Raw genomic sequence first — 15,774 nt, 5'->3', positions numbered from 1 at the left:
TAAAGCTTTTAATTAGTACACAAGGTTTAAGATGCCTTGTTTTGCAACAAATCATAATCAATCGTTTTGAACTTTATGAATAAAATACAAACAACTACAGAACAAGTACTACAAATCTTGATCTCTATTATATTCATCATTAGTCTGAGCATTAAGAAGGCTTTTCAACAAGTGGATTTGTGCATCAGGATTCTCAATGCAGCACAAACCTCTGACAAGTAGTTTCTTCATAAAACACAATCCAAAAGCATTCATAACATTTAAGTTACAATTTCCTTGTCTGATCTCTGGACAATATAGGTCACAAGAAGAACCTGCGCTGGTTTCTGTTTAAACTTTAATGGTATGATTTGATTTTTGTTGTTTTAAAATGCCATTCCCCTGGTATTTACTTTAAACCTTATTGATATCTTCTAGTCAAGGATATTACGTCATGCTTCTTACCTTTTTCAGTTCTTGTCAAAAGATTCAGAGAACAGCTATTTGATTCTTCTGAGTGGTAGGCACAGACCACTCCACAAGCTGGACGAACTCTAGTGTTAAGATCTATCCCTTCCTAGTCACTATGTCTTAGTTATACACACATGGTCTGTATTAAACTATTGGCCACCAACTTCATGTTCACATTCAGCTAACTACATTAAGAAACTTTAACCATGTAGCTAAATTAAAGCACTCTGCTCTAACAAACCAAATGTGTTACACAAATTGCATCACTAGTCTGTCAACCACATCTAAAACCTTTTGTAGATTATCTGACAAAATGTATTTTCTATGAGGTATGTTAACTAGCATGTTGTCTATAAATTTGCTATTAATCAGATCCATTACTGATTTAGACTGATGTTAAGATGATTGGTTGATTATTATTCAGTTTATCTACTTGAGTTTTTCTATGGATTAGCATAAAAGTAATCTTTCTTACAATTGCCTGAAACCTTCCAGCATTCTGTCAACCAGGCACATAATGGTGATAGCTCTTCAGCTAACTCTTATAAAATTCATTTAACCATGTTATCTGTACTTGCTGATCCTGATTTTAGTAGCTGCTTTTGGATACCCCTTTGTAATACTGTCAAAATGAAAAGCAAGCCATCCAACTGACCCAAATTTTTCAAGAGAGAGAACATCTTAAGAGTTGAGTGCAAGATACGGGAAGAGTCTAAGAAAAAAAAAAAAAAAAAGAATCACATTGATTCCATAAATTGAAGTCTTAATTAGGACTAGCTGCTTTTGTGTTGATTTTACAGTGTGGCATGTAAAAAAGCTCTGAAATTGTATTTTTAAAAAAATAAAATAACCTCACACTTTAGTCATCTGCCCATAAAGATATTCCTCTGTTACCGATGCCTGTGAGTTCGCTTCCAGTGGTTATGCAAACAAATGCAAATAAATAAATGTTTTTTAAAAATAATCTGTCTTAATTACATAAGCAACATTAACTGCCCAACAGAGATTTATGAAAACCAAACAGCTGCTTATAAGCATTGCATACATTCAAATACACAACCCAGTAAAAAGAAGTGGAGGAGGAAGCACAAAAGAGTACAAATATTTCTTCAAAGGAATGGTACCTTTTGATCTTCAGTCTCTTGTTCTTTCAACAGTCGTTCAAGGTCAGCCATATCATTATGCTTAAATAACTTGATGTTACTACGAGATGCTTGTAATCCCTTCTGAATAGCAAAGCAGGCAGCCTCATCTCTGTAAATACAGCAAAGCCCTTCTAAGTTTGCACTCGGTTTAACAATTATTCGAAGAAAGATGGCTATTAGGACTGTCCTGCTTTTGAGCAGATATCTGTACTTCAGTGTAGTTAAAACCAGATTTATTAAAGCATCATATATTTTATTTACATTTTGAAAACTCATTTCCAAAGCTTCTCAACTTTCCTATGCATTACAGGCACTAAAAGCAAGCCAAGAGGTTTTTTCTTGAAGTGTACACTGGTCCTTTTGTTTGTACGTGACAACAGTTTATTGGAGCACAGCATTCCATGGACTGGGTACAACTCCATGGTAATCATCCCAGAACCTCTCGCTCCATTTACTCTGGGTCTTTGAAAAAAGCCGCAAAGATGTGCCTGTAACATTTACAGTGGTTCTCCAAGTATTCAAAATGTACTTTTTAATATCCTTTGGGAATTACTATCTCAGTCTTCAAAAAACTATCTGTCATTTTTAAGTGTTGGAAAAGCAAATCTCTGAGCATGATGGCATATGCAATTTCACAGCTGCTTAACTTGTGTAATCTTTTAAAAGTGGCAACTAAATCAAACCTTCTGCACATGTTAAATGCAGTAATTTCAACCAAGCTGCTTTTAAATATGGTGAGCTCTCAACTTGTCAGTGAGAAGCTGAATCAGTACAAGATAGCAAAATCCAGTCATTTTGAATAGCATGCACAATCCTGGCCGTTCATCTCAAAAAAGCTGATCCAGAAGACGTTCAAAGATGACCAAAGAACATAATCAAAGTTACAGAAGAACTTCTGTAAAAGAAGTTAAATAGGTTGCAAGCTTTACACCTAGAGGAGAGCACTGAAGAAAGATTCTGGAAGACAAACACAAAAGCATCAGCGTGTTGTGACTTAAGGCAGCTAAGCCCCACATAGCCACTCACTCACTCCCCCCATGAAGAAGATGCATCAGTTCACTGTCTAAAAACAAATGCATCAATTGAAATTAGTAGGTGTTATATTCAAAAGAGGTATTTCTTCATATTTTTTCATAAAATGTTTAAGTTAAACTGTGAAATTACATGTCATAGAAGCACTGTGGATATTAAAGACTTTGACACTGTCCCACACAACATCCTTGTCTCTAAATTGGAGAGACATTGATTTGATGGATGGACCACTTAGTGAATAAGGAATTGGCTGGACGGTCGCACTCAAAAGATTTGCGGTCAACGGCTCAATGTTCAGGTGGAGACCAGTGATTAGCAGCATTCCTCAGTGGCCTGTATGGAGACCACTATATTTAATATCTTTGCTGGCGACATGGGCCACTCATGAATTGAGTGCACCCTCAGCATGTTTGCCAGTGACACCAAGCTGTGTGGTGTAGTTGACATGCTGGAGCGAAGGGATGTGCCATCCAGAGGGACCTTGACAGGCTGGAGAGGTGGGCCTGTGCAAACCTCATGAAGTTCAACAAGGCCAAGTGCAAGGTCCTGCACATGGGTCGGGGCAGTCCCAAGCACAAATACAGGCTGGGCGATGAGTGGATTGAGAGCAGCCCGGCAGAGAACGACTTTGGGGTATTAGTGGATGGAAATCTGAACATGAGCCAACAACATGCACTCACAGCCCAGAAAGCCAACTGTATCCTGGGCTGCATCCAGAGAACCATGGCCAGCAGGTCAAGGGAGGTGATTCTCCCCCTCTATTCCACTCTTGTGAGACCCCACCTGGAGTACTGTGTCCAGCTCTGAGGCCCGCAGTATAAGAGCAACATAGACCTGTTGGAGCTAGTCCAGAGGACAGCCATGAAGACTAATGGGAGGCTGGAGAACCTCCCTTATGAAGGGTGGTTCAGCCTGGAGAAGAGAAGGTTCCAGGAAGACCTTACTGTGGCCTTTTCTGTAGGCCTTAAAGGGGGCCTACAGAAAATATGGGGAGGGACTCTTAGCAGGAAGTGTAGTGACAGGACGAGGGGTAACAGTTTTAAACTGAAAGAGGTTAGATTTACATTAGATATAAGGAAGAAATTCTTTAGCATGAGGCTGGTGAGACACTGGAACAAGTTGCCCAGAGAAGTTGTGGATGCCCCCTCCCTGGAAATGTTCAAGGCCAGGTTGGATGGGGCTTTGAGCAACCTGATGTAGTGGAAGGTGTCCTTGCCCATGGCAGGGGGCTTGGACCTAGATGATCTTTAAGGTCCCTTCCAACCCAAACCATTCTATGATTTACAAAGGTTCTAAAAGAATAGGAAGACTTAAGAAAAATCCCATGAACCACTACTAAATCCAAACCCTCCTCTTTGGCTCAGAAAGTTTTGAGTATTGTTACTTGTTTCTCCTGGATTTTTGTTCTTCCCTAGACAAATTATGACTGGCTACTCTCAGAGATCAGATACTGGCCTTGCTGAATCCTTAGTTTGACCCTGCATAGCTCTTCTTGTGTTATTTTAATATGTACCAATACTTATCCAACTAATCCATTGCAAACATGCATGAGGGGAACAACTGTCCTGCAAGAAAGGTGAAAAGTCAGCAGTAAACAGAAGTAAATATGACTGTACAGTTTCTTAAGAAGAAAACTAGGTATTAGACTTCTGTTAGCTTTGGCATGCACACGTTTGGGTTTGAGTTTGTTTGGTTTTTTTTTTAGTTGAGTGCTCAAGGCCACTCTTCCAAGATAAAAGTAACTGATTTGATTCAGAGTATTTGGCAAAGGAAAGATATCTGAGGTTTGTACAACAAAATACTTGACCAAAACCAGTACTGGTTTCTATGTGGGTAACTTAATATGATTAACAATAATGAAAAAGAAAAATTGAAAGGAAAACTCTTTAATCTGGATTTTCTCAGGTAGAAAACAATACTTACACAAACACAATGTCCCCTCTTTTTGAATATGCAGGAATAGCACTGGCAATTGTTGCAAATCCATATGAGTATATAATAGCTTCCTCTGTCCTCATGAATTTTGCTAGTCGTTCTTCTAATTCTAAGTGCACATCTATTTGAGAGAAAAAATGAAGAGATCTTAGACAGTTTACTTGTTTGCATCAGAAAGGCTATCATTGCTTTTAGCAATCATCTAATTGAAGCAAACAAAATGTTTATTTGTAGGAAGAGAGTTACAACAAAAAATTTCCCAAAAAACAGCTGTAACCAATCCAGTCTTACTTAAACTGACAAGTAACCCAATACTAATCAGAAGCTTTGATAGCTCTGAAAATATTTGTGTAATGTGGTTCTCTCATGTTCTTATGCAATGGTAATTAAAATCTACTTGTGATTAGACCACAAGTAAATGACATAGTGTTCCTGGACTGTAACTAGGGAGTACAGTTACTAGGCAACAAACAGATATGTAATTTATAGCAATTGATGAGGTCCTGTTGGCAGACTGTCAGTTCTTCCAAGCTGATGCTTCCACGGCATATAGCACAGCTATCATTATAACAGAAAACTGCTCTTGTCAGGCTGCAACGACGTATCTCCTGAACACACTTCAGCCAATTGATAAGGTCACCATCTCCATGCCAAAGATTACTCACCCTTAAGATAAATGGACACAATTACACACACAAGCATTTCCCAAACCAATTTGGTCAAAGTGACCCATGTTAGAAACAAAATACCACTAAATCAAAAGATTAAGAAGGGTAATACCACATGGTGAGTAGATTGCTGCTGCAGAAAGGTGACCACAGTGTTAAAGTGTTCTGCCTAAGCAAAATAACCTGTATCAGACAAATTGTTATTTTAATTGCCACTACCTGCTTCTGCTAGCAAATGTTAGTCAAAGAATTATGCCTTTTATCAACTGGAAATAAACAAGATTAAAGGGTCAATAGAGGTCCTTAATGTATGACTTGTAACATTTGGCCAATGATCATCTTACCTTTTTGCAATTATTGAAAGTTCATTGAAACTAAAACCAAATGAGGAAACATCAGTTCAAAATACAGATTCTTCAATAGCCTATGAGGCATGGTTATGTCAATGATGCTACTTCTAGCTAGGTACCAGGGTATAAGAAGAAAGGGCTTTGTAAAAATCTTAACTTTGCCATACTAAACAAATATCTAGCATAACCTTTTCCCAAAAGGGCACATCCACCTGATACATGTATTTATACAATAAAAGCATAAGGTATGTCTTCAAACGACAGCCTCCCACAGTCAAGAGCAATTTTATCCATAGACTGCAAACTATAAATCTTCAACAATCCTGTCCCAATGTTTACCTGAGCATCAAAAAATTGAATGGAAAGGAATTCTTTTATTTGGTTTTCCAGTGGGTTTAAATTGAAACAAAAAGTTTAATCACGTATTATTTGAAAGTTTTCTTTTGTTACCTATCACTTTGATCCAGCTGTATTAAGACACACCGAATATTCGGAGAAACCTAGAACAGCCTTTGGAAGGAATGATACTGATGAAAGTTATCTTATAAAATCTCTATCAGAAAGTAGAAGGAGTCCTTCTTCAGAATCTTTGTATCTTTTTCTTTATTATTCCTGGACTTCAGGACCAATAAAACAATCTCCAGTCAGGTTTCAACAGGATGGATGAACTTTGATTCAATTATTGAACAAAAACCCCAAGAAAGATCTTTTTCTGGCAGAAAGCACCACAAAAAGAGGCTGGCCACATGGCACTTAAAACATACAAACAGCCAAAAATGTTCCTTCTTGAAGCACTGCCAGTAGAGAATAAAAAATTATGGGAAACTAGGACTGAACTACTACGTTGAGTGCCTAGCTATTGATATTTAATGGGGAAAAATGTTTTGTAGTGTAAAACACCACCTCAATCCTTGAACTAAAAAAAAACTAGAAAAGATGATGAGACTATCACAATTGAAAATGAAAACTTGCGGTTGAAAACCACCACCACTTACACTGAGCAAGGGCTAGGTGAGAACAGTGGGCAAAAAAAATACTGTCAGCAATAATAAACTAAGAAATAGAATCAGATTTGTATTAAGGAGAAAAATTTTACAAGTCTAGTAAATTTTGGCAAGGGCAAGAACATTTAAGTTCAGAATGACATATAGCATACACAAGTTTGATACATCATTACATCAGGGAATGAATGCTTTGTATAGTTGTGAGGTTGAAAAGCTTAAGACTATTAATTAAGGCTTCACTACCATTCCACCACGATAAAAACAGAATACTCTCTGACTCTCCTTTATTCCAATGACTTGCTTTGTCTGGTTACATCATTTGGAGTAGCCTAGCTTAAGTGAAAGCTGCAAACACCACCTAGAGTACCACTGCACAGAGGAAGATGTAACTGGAACAGCTTTCTAGATAATTATGAAACCTTAATAAAGCTATTATTGTCAAAAACTGCTATGAAGTGACAGTTTAGTGCCTAGCATGTGCTTGCATACAAGTCAAAAGCAGGAGAACTGAGACTAAATCCCACATCATCTTTTATATATTTTATTGGGAAGCCAGTCCTGATCTTCACAGTAGTACTGAAATTCTGGCTGCTAGTCAATCAACAATAGCCTGGAAAAAAAACTACCACCGAAAAAAAGTGATACACCCCTCAGTTGTCATTATGGAGAAAATAACCATAAAGCTTCTGTTATGTGCAAATATACTAGTATTTCAAACTTACCACAGGATAAAGGCATGGATGCAGTTTTCAGGGATACAGCATAAAGCAAAAATGTCTTAACAGGGAGTTGCTAAATCTACAAAATCCCTTCAAACAGGCAGACATGAAGAATCAAATCTCCATTCAAAATAAATTACAACATGACATCTACATTTCCAAATAAAGAGATCACTAATATTGATATAACAACCACTAAGAGGGGATAATTCTGAGTGACAACAATTGACAAGCATCAATTAAATCCTGTACAGTTAAGTAAGAGGAAACTATGTAGTTCTGGACACAACACGACTCGCTTACCAGTCAGAGCACATGAAAAATTGTGTGCAAAGTTTGAGGCATACAACATTACTGATGTAAGAAATGTTTCTTAGAGATTCATAATCCTGGAATACTCAAATGTTTAAAGTCAAGGAAAAATGGAAAGACAGTTTGGGATCCAACAAGAACAATATTTGTCTCAAACTTTACACCAATTCTCCACTACTTTATCTGTAAAAGATGATATCTCGAATAGGTGAGTATAATATAATTTCTTCACTAGTGATGTCATGCTGCAATACCACAGGTTATATACCCTGCTTTGTGAAACAGAACATTTACCCAAAAAATTCAGAAGCCAATGAACAGCAACCAAACTAAATGCAAAAACTACACAGTTTGGATCTTAGAATTAGACCTCAAAAGAGGGCAGGAAACAATCCAAAGAATCTCTCACTTAGAGAAAAATCAACTTTTAACCAGTCTGTTTTGAATAATTACTGGAAAGAAGCAAAATGAAAAATTTCACAAAACTTAAAATCAGTCTGGACAAAAAAGGCAGGAGGCATTAGTCCACAATCTTCTTTAAGCTTTTCAGTGTTTTTGAGGAAAAAAAAAGGGGTCTGTATGAATTCTAACAGATCACTGCTGAACTGTGATCGGAGAGGGAATATAGTTTCCTAAAAGCTCTCTACTAATCAGTGGGCTACAATCACCTTCTTTATAAATGAGTTATGGTTCTAGGCTAATGAAGAGTATATAAGATTGATATCAAAGACTCAACTTTGTTCTGATATATAGACTTCTAACAAACCAAAATAGGTACAGCACCTGTTGATCATTTAAAGGACTGACTAAGAAAAGTTCAAGTTAGTCCTGAATTTAAGTCAAAGATATAGGAAACTAACGCTATTAAATCATTTGAGTACAAACATGCTGTGAATTCCATCACGTCTGGGAAGAGACCGAAGAAAAGTTCACAAGATGGTAAGTCGATGGTTTTAGTCTGCAATCATGCAGCTATTCATGTATTGCTGTTTGGTTTCCATGCAGTATTTCAAACTATCAATGCTTGCAAGTAACTATTTACAGAGACTGATATTTAAAAACTTAACTACTTCTTAAAAAGAATGAAAAAACCCTTAGTAACAAGTTAACACCTACTTGAATCATAAAATCTCTTGTTTACAACACTAAAGTTATCAGTAAAGGAAAACTTAATTTTGACTACAACATTAGATAAACTTAACTTTTAAACCTAACCTTTACCATAGAAATCAGACTGCCCTCTTGTGGTCTACTTAGAAACTTTTACTAATTTCACTTATTTACTAATTACACTTAAATTTGCCATAAATTATTACATGCTAATATGTTTGTTTTCTTTTTCTACTATGGTGACCAGAACTAAAACAGATTAAATTAACTTTGCAACTCTCCTCCAAGACCAGCATTAGAAAGAGTAGGAAAATACATAAAACAAGTAAGAAACGAAGCTACCAAGAATTACAGTAAAAATTATGTTACAGGGTAACCGTTCTTCACAGCAATGGAAATAATTTGCTGCTTATATATAGAACTATTTTGGCTGACCTAACAAACCAGTCTGAACACCTTTAAAGGCAGATCAAAGAGTTACTCACCGAAAGTACCATAAAATCCTCTAGGTCCACAAGTGCCAACTCCGTATTTCTTCAGAGATGCCTGAGCAGCACTCTTTAACAGAAAATAATTACATGAAATATTTATTCCTACACTAGACATCTAACTCTTCTGTACACTGCGCACTGATAATTTTATACCAACGTACACAGGCCAGTTCTTGCATCATGTAACATGACCTGCTTTACAGAAAGTATAATAAGGTACTGAATTCTATAACTAAGCCAAATCAAAACTATTTTAAAGTGTTTAAGCATCATTCACTGTATTCTAATGATTAAGGACATTAGATACTAATCTAACTTGATAGTCAGCTACTACACAGTAAGTACACCAGATAAAACTTTATGAAAAAGACAAAATTAAATAGCACAAAATTACAAAGTTTGTGCTTTCTGAAGTCATTCTTAATTTCAAGATAACATACAAAGTAAAAGAGGAGTAATCTCACGAATACAATAACTGAAAGAACTCACCTTAACCTTTTCATTATCCAAAAGTCCAAGAAAGTTAAACGATGCAAAGTTTATACATTCTTTGCCATTAACAGTGATTATATGGGTGGGAGGTCTGAAAAAAAATTACAGACCTACTGTTATGAACGAACAATCACCATTTTCATGAACAGTCAAACAGTACAGGAGTTTCATTTTTCAACAGTAAGCCACACAGCTTTTAAGATTCCCTCTTTCCACATCTTCCTTTGCAGCTGCCAATCAATACTTATGTTCAGTCTCAAGTCACAAATATACTACCATACTCAGCAAAAACTGTATTCCTGTAGTTTAATAGAGAAACCGTCAATACATTTAATGATTTCTTGTTGAAAATTTAATTCATGCAAAGATGACTCCTGAAGAGATAAATAAAGCTTCTCCCTTAAAAGTGATATCTATTTGAAAGAAGGAATACCACAAATAAAAAGGAAATTTCATTGCTACTTACTTCCATGATAAAAATACTTTAAAACCAATGTTTCTGTCATAAAGCAAACCCACAATACCAATCTTGCACTGAATAGGGCTCCTGAAATATTGGTACTAGCTGTAAGCAGACAAAAGTATCGCATTATCTGTCACCTCAAGTTTCCAATTCTGTTTAATCCATAACTGTCTGAATAACTCATGTAATCAGGAAACACAGAAAGTGTGAAAACACCCAAAACTAACAAATGAACAAAAGCACAATATATATGAAGCAGAGGGCAAAGAAATTTTCTGTGCTAAAAAATGATGATTTAGATAAACAGTTATTAAAAAACTGAGGATAAAAATAGCTTTTACCCCTTTAAACGCATGCATCACATCTGTTTGCTGTACTCTAAAAGCAATCCTGTTTTGGCTTCAATTCTACAAAATCAAAAGTTTCAAATAATCACTCAGTGCGTTGAGAAGTCTCAAAGCTAAGCCAAATACAAAACCTTAGGTCTGCCCATTTCTGTATGCATTATCAAATATTACAGTTGAGATCCTATACTATTCCTCAAACACAACAGTTTCAACAAGCTTTTCCCATGTGGAAACTCGCACCGCGTAATTTTCACAATCAAAATTAAACAGGACGGCTTGAATGTCAAATGCCTGCGCACTGCTGCTCCAAACCTGGTTGCTGACAATATTTCAATGGGTACATTCGGTGTGCAAAGCAAATAAACTTTAAATCCAAGCTATTCACTATAAGTTAAGAAAAACACTGAACTGCCTGAACTTCACTTAAAAAAAGCAGTGATTTTCGTCTATGTCTGTTCACTTTAAAAATTAAGTACATGTTGCCTCAAACAAGCAATTGCAAAGCTTACAAAACAGCTTTAGAAAGCTTTCTACACAGTGCATATGCTGTGCACCTTCATCATTGTCATTCCATGACATTAAACTAACACAAGGTGAACCTGGCCCCATAAAGAAGCAGTCCTGCACTACTGCAGTGCACCTTCTGCGAAGTAGTAGCATTATACAAATGCGCAGCAAACTGTCTTGGGGAACTGACTGCCATTAAAAATGTACCTGGATCCGTTCCTCTGTCGTGCTCATTAACAAGCTGTACCAAACGCTGAAAGTCTATTAAGTGAAACAACTACTTAGCTTCACAGATACAGGCTCACAAGAGCAGACCTATACCTATGTATTTTGGCACTAACACAACGTTCAGTATATTCCCAGCATACTATTAAACCTGTTAAATTTACAGCAGTTTGTCCTCACGGCTCCACCTTTCAAACCTAGAAAACACATTAATGTTCACCAACAACTTACCCTTGACAAAGCTGCAGTCCTCATGAAAACATGGCCACACTATTGCTATCAGAATTGTACCCAAATTTCTAAAGTAACACTCATGGCTAAGCAGAAAATGGTTATGGAAAAGCTTATTCCAGTGAGTAATTATATCCAAAACATGGATGCTAACAGTACCATAAAACCTTCCTTGAAAATCAAAACCAAAGTCTTTGGAAAAGGAAAACAGTGAAACACCTTATTTCCTTATAGTTTCACATATCTCCCTTTCCCTAGTATAACACAGTTTGTTAGGTATCATGGTTAGGGACAACAGTTCCAAGATACTGAGTGATCCAGCTGAAACCATAAATGACAAGGTAATTTCAAGTTATATTCAAAGAACTTGCAAGCAAGTCCTTCAGAAATTGTGTCTTTTAAGGACCAAAAGTACTTCATCTGTACTTGGACCTCTTACTTATCTCTTAAAATGTGGCATGTATTGAAAAAAAATCAGTCACAGAAGATGATAAGAGTTAAAAGCCAGATCATTAGTGCGTTTTTATTTTAAAGCAAAAAGAGAATCAGCATGAGAATTTTGCAGACATACTGTTTTAGGAAATAGGTTTACGTTTTCTGAATGAGATGATGTACAACCGTCTTGCACAGATTAATTCACAGAAAGGCTACCACAAGAAGTAACTAATTTCTGGGCAGTGACCAAGCCTTCATCGGTAACTTCTTCATTGCTGATTCAAGATTGATCACTTTTTTTGATTGGACAAGTCTCTGCATTACTGGCTTTGCAACGTTACTGGGATTATTCAGCATAAAGGAGCATACTAACATAAGGCACGAACTGCCTTGCATATTGAGGAAGGAGAAAGTCTGCCTCCCCCACACAGTGGGTCAAAATTTTTACTGAGATATTTAATACTTCCTAACTGGTTATGTGCCTATATAAACCCTACCCACACATTACTGCAAATATGCAATATTAAACCACCACATACTAAGATAATTAAATTTATGTAAATCACCATTCACAGTAGACATCAATACATAAAAACCATTGAAAGAAGACTACCTTATTAGCATAAATAGGGTCCCCCTAAAATACTAATTGAAAATGCAACAAAAATGCTCTTGAGCTGGAATTAGAATGCAGACACTTTCAATTCTGTATTAATTCTGAAACTTGGGTTAACTTTATAGGCAAAGTTACAATCTCATAGCTGTTGAGCAACTTACGGGAAGGTAGTTGGCAGTTCAAATCTCACAAGACAAATGCCAAGTTTTCCCCATAGCCACTATTAAGTTAAACAGCCACAACACATTAACATTCTGCCACAATACATTCCCTAGCATTTGAAAGTTCTAAATAATTTGAACATTTTCTGAATCAATCCAAAAGATGTATTTGTTCAGATTTTTTTAAACATCCAGCACTTCCGTACTGCTCCACAGTATTGCTCATTTCAAAATTCCAAACAATAACAGAAGGATTGTTCATGTCACAGTTGATTAAAACAGGCATCCCTCTTCTAAGGCAGACTTTTCTGTGGTGGCAGAACCATCAAAATGGAGCTCCCCATGACAGCAAATAATTGTGCTTTGTCACTAAATTGTTTTAAATTATCAGTGTCACTAGAAGGATCTTAAGAATGCTTGTATCATAAAAGTTACTGACACAGACAAATCTGAAGCTTGTGAAAGAAATTTAAAGCAATTTCTGAAATACTGTGACTCTTGTCTCAGTCAGTACACATTTCAAAAGCCTTGTAACACACAAGAAAGTAATACTGACCCATAATTTCCTCACAAAACAGCTTTGCCATCAAGCATCTCCACTTCTGATTGTCCAAAGAGGAACACCTTTTCATGAAGTTCCAACTGTCTAGTCACAAAATCAGTTTCTTGTGAAGTGATTTGTGATGACACAGTCTCCACCCAACCCCTACACAGAACATGGTAACCACTTTTGGAGGTCTAAGTCTATTTGAGTTGAAATAAAAATCAGAATTTATTTTGGTTACATTTACCCTGAAACAACGTTGTAGTTGAGAGCTGGGTGATCTTTTGGTACAGGAGGTACAAGAGGTTCTGGCTGCCATTCTTCAATCAACTCTTCTTTTTCCTGAACAGGAGAAAAGAAATACTGCTCAAAAAGGATTTCCATTAGAAAAGACATTATGTGCTAATAAACAGCTGGTAATAGTTGTATGGGAAATGATGCATGCTAATATGTGTCACCTTAGAATTTACATTATCTCAGTATGTCCAACTGAGGGGCTCTGAATTCTTTGAAAGGACAGAGATGTAAAGATAGTCCAGCTGTACCTGTTTATTAAAGATTGCATGATATGATAATCAAGAGAAGAGCTACTAACTTGGTGTACCTGACCAATTTTAATCAATATTGTTTCATTCAATCTATTAATTATGAAAATATTCCTCTACAGTTTATGTAACTGAATACAAATTACATAATAATTGAATATAAATTCTCTCACTTTACATTATCAAGTCTTCAACAGTGCTGTTTAAACAACTGTGGCATTATAATACTTAGCAAAGTAACACATATGTGAGTAAGACACAATGGAGAAAAAATGTCAAATGCTCAAGAACTGCTAACAGCAACTACTAAATCACATATTCCCCACTTAAGCATGGAGGAATACTGAATGCACATTAATTTTCAGAGTGCTTTAAACTATTCAGAAAACTTAATTTGGATGATTTTCCAAAGCACATGCAGTGGACCAGCATAACAGGTGCATTAGAGTAGTTCCACATAAATTAGGAACCACTCAAACGAATCACCAAAACCATCCTTCATACCATGAAAGCAGAACTTTCCTGGAGGATTATTTACTAGTACATCAATACACACCTAATAACATATTTGTTAACACTAACTTTGAATGGTATGACTACAATGGGTATATATTTCTCTATCATTTCAAAAAGCAGCAGAATATTTAAGGCTACTTATTTCAATACCAAAATAAAAATTCCACAATCAATTTTTGAAAACACACCAGCAATACATTTTTTTCCATTTTTATTTATTCCAAATACACTTTTCAAAGCCTTTGAAGTACAAAACCAAATTAAGATATGAAACCATCCAATGGAAACTACATGCAATTAGTCTCCTGCATTTTCATCACTTTCCTTTTACTAAGCTAATTAATATCTTGTACTTCCAGAGTACTAATTAATATCCCAGGAGCTCCATAAAGGTTGATTTCAAAATGGAAATTTCAATAGGCCTGTATTTCAGAAAAGATCCTTTTTATGTGAGCATAGTCCCTTGTGTTTCTAATATATTGCAGATGCACTTTAAATACTTTTTTATTTTTCTCATGTTAGATTTCTTACTGAAATTTAACTCATGGGGCATATATTTTAGAGGAAATAAAGTGCCATCAATATGTGCAACAGAACTGAAGATATTCAGTATTTTGAAAGGGCTACACTTATGTCAGAAAAAGTGCTTAGTTTCTTTAGCCACGGTAGGACAGGCCCCAGGTGGAGCCTTGCACACAGCTGTGTGTGCGCTGAAATGCTGTTCCACATATTAAGAAAAGCATTACAGTAGGGGGTTTTATTAATTCACTCCGTACTAGTGCCATTCACAGCATGTCAAATAGCAGATTTTAATGCTTCGATTGAAAAATCCAAACAGATAACTGAGCACCAGAGAACAGAACAGTAATAAATTAAGCTCTGTGTAAATACTACTGACTACTATTCATTACTGCATTCTATTATCAAAGCTCATGTTTGACATGACTCAGCAAATACCTCAAGAACCCTATGGGAGATGATTACCAGCCAGTATATCCTATAAAGATTAACGTGCAACACAGCACCAATATGGTGGAAAATTAGTACCCAAATCCAGGTTAATCTCAGAGTAGAACCACAACCATAACCCTGAATGCTAAACTCCATTGATCCAAGCCAGAAAGTGGCAATTCCATCCTTGTCTCAGAACACGTACTAGTATGCATCTCTTTACCATACTATTTGGGAAAAAAAAGAAAAAAGGACAATTTAACACTAAGTGTGCTGACCCACAGCACTGCAAAACAGCATCTGCTACAGTAGTCCTCTCCCAGCCACAAATACATTCCTGTTCCTTGTGTTGGCATAGGCAGATACAAAACCTGACAATAATCTTGTTCAGAAAAATGATCCGGATGAAAACTTAACTCAGGAAAAGCAGGATGGATATACAGCTAAACTACATCCCACAAAGCAGTCCCAACCCAGATTGACTGACACTACTGGGAAACCATATCCTGAGTTACAGTTGCCTAG

At 36.3% G+C, this 15,774-nt stretch overlaps 1 protein-coding gene across 2 annotated transcripts in view; it reads right to left on the bottom strand.

The window, feature by feature from the left end:
* Positions 1-15,774, bottom strand: part of SPTLC1 (serine palmitoyltransferase long chain base subunit 1) — a 37,923-nt gene that overhangs the window by 14,138 nt on the left and 8,011 nt on the right. The window contains exons 3-8 of one of the 2 annotated variants that reach the window (XM_074812249.1): positions 13,485-13,579; positions 9,706-9,799; positions 9,211-9,283; positions 4,551-4,683; positions 1,575-1,704; positions 451-1,162 (exon numbers count right to left, since the gene is read on the bottom strand). In XM_074812249.1, the coding sequence (XP_074668350.1) occupies positions 1,115-1,162; positions 1,575-1,704; positions 4,551-4,683; positions 9,211-9,283; positions 9,706-9,799; positions 13,485-13,579 (573 nt within the window). In that variant the 3' untranslated portion in view covers positions 451-1,114. Of the gene's footprint in view, positions 1-450; positions 1,163-1,574; positions 1,705-4,550; positions 4,684-9,210; positions 9,284-9,705; positions 9,800-13,484; positions 13,580-15,774 lie in introns of those variants that run through there. The other variant, XM_074812248.1, reaches the window with a different exon arrangement.

This window comes from Strix aluco, chromosome Z (assembly GCF_031877795.1).
Source record: "Strix aluco isolate bStrAlu1 chromosome Z, bStrAlu1.hap1, whole genome shotgun sequence".
NCBI lineage: Eukaryota > Metazoa > Chordata > Aves > Strigiformes > Strigidae > Strix > Strix aluco.
This window is presented reverse-complemented; position numbering and strand designations above follow the sequence as displayed.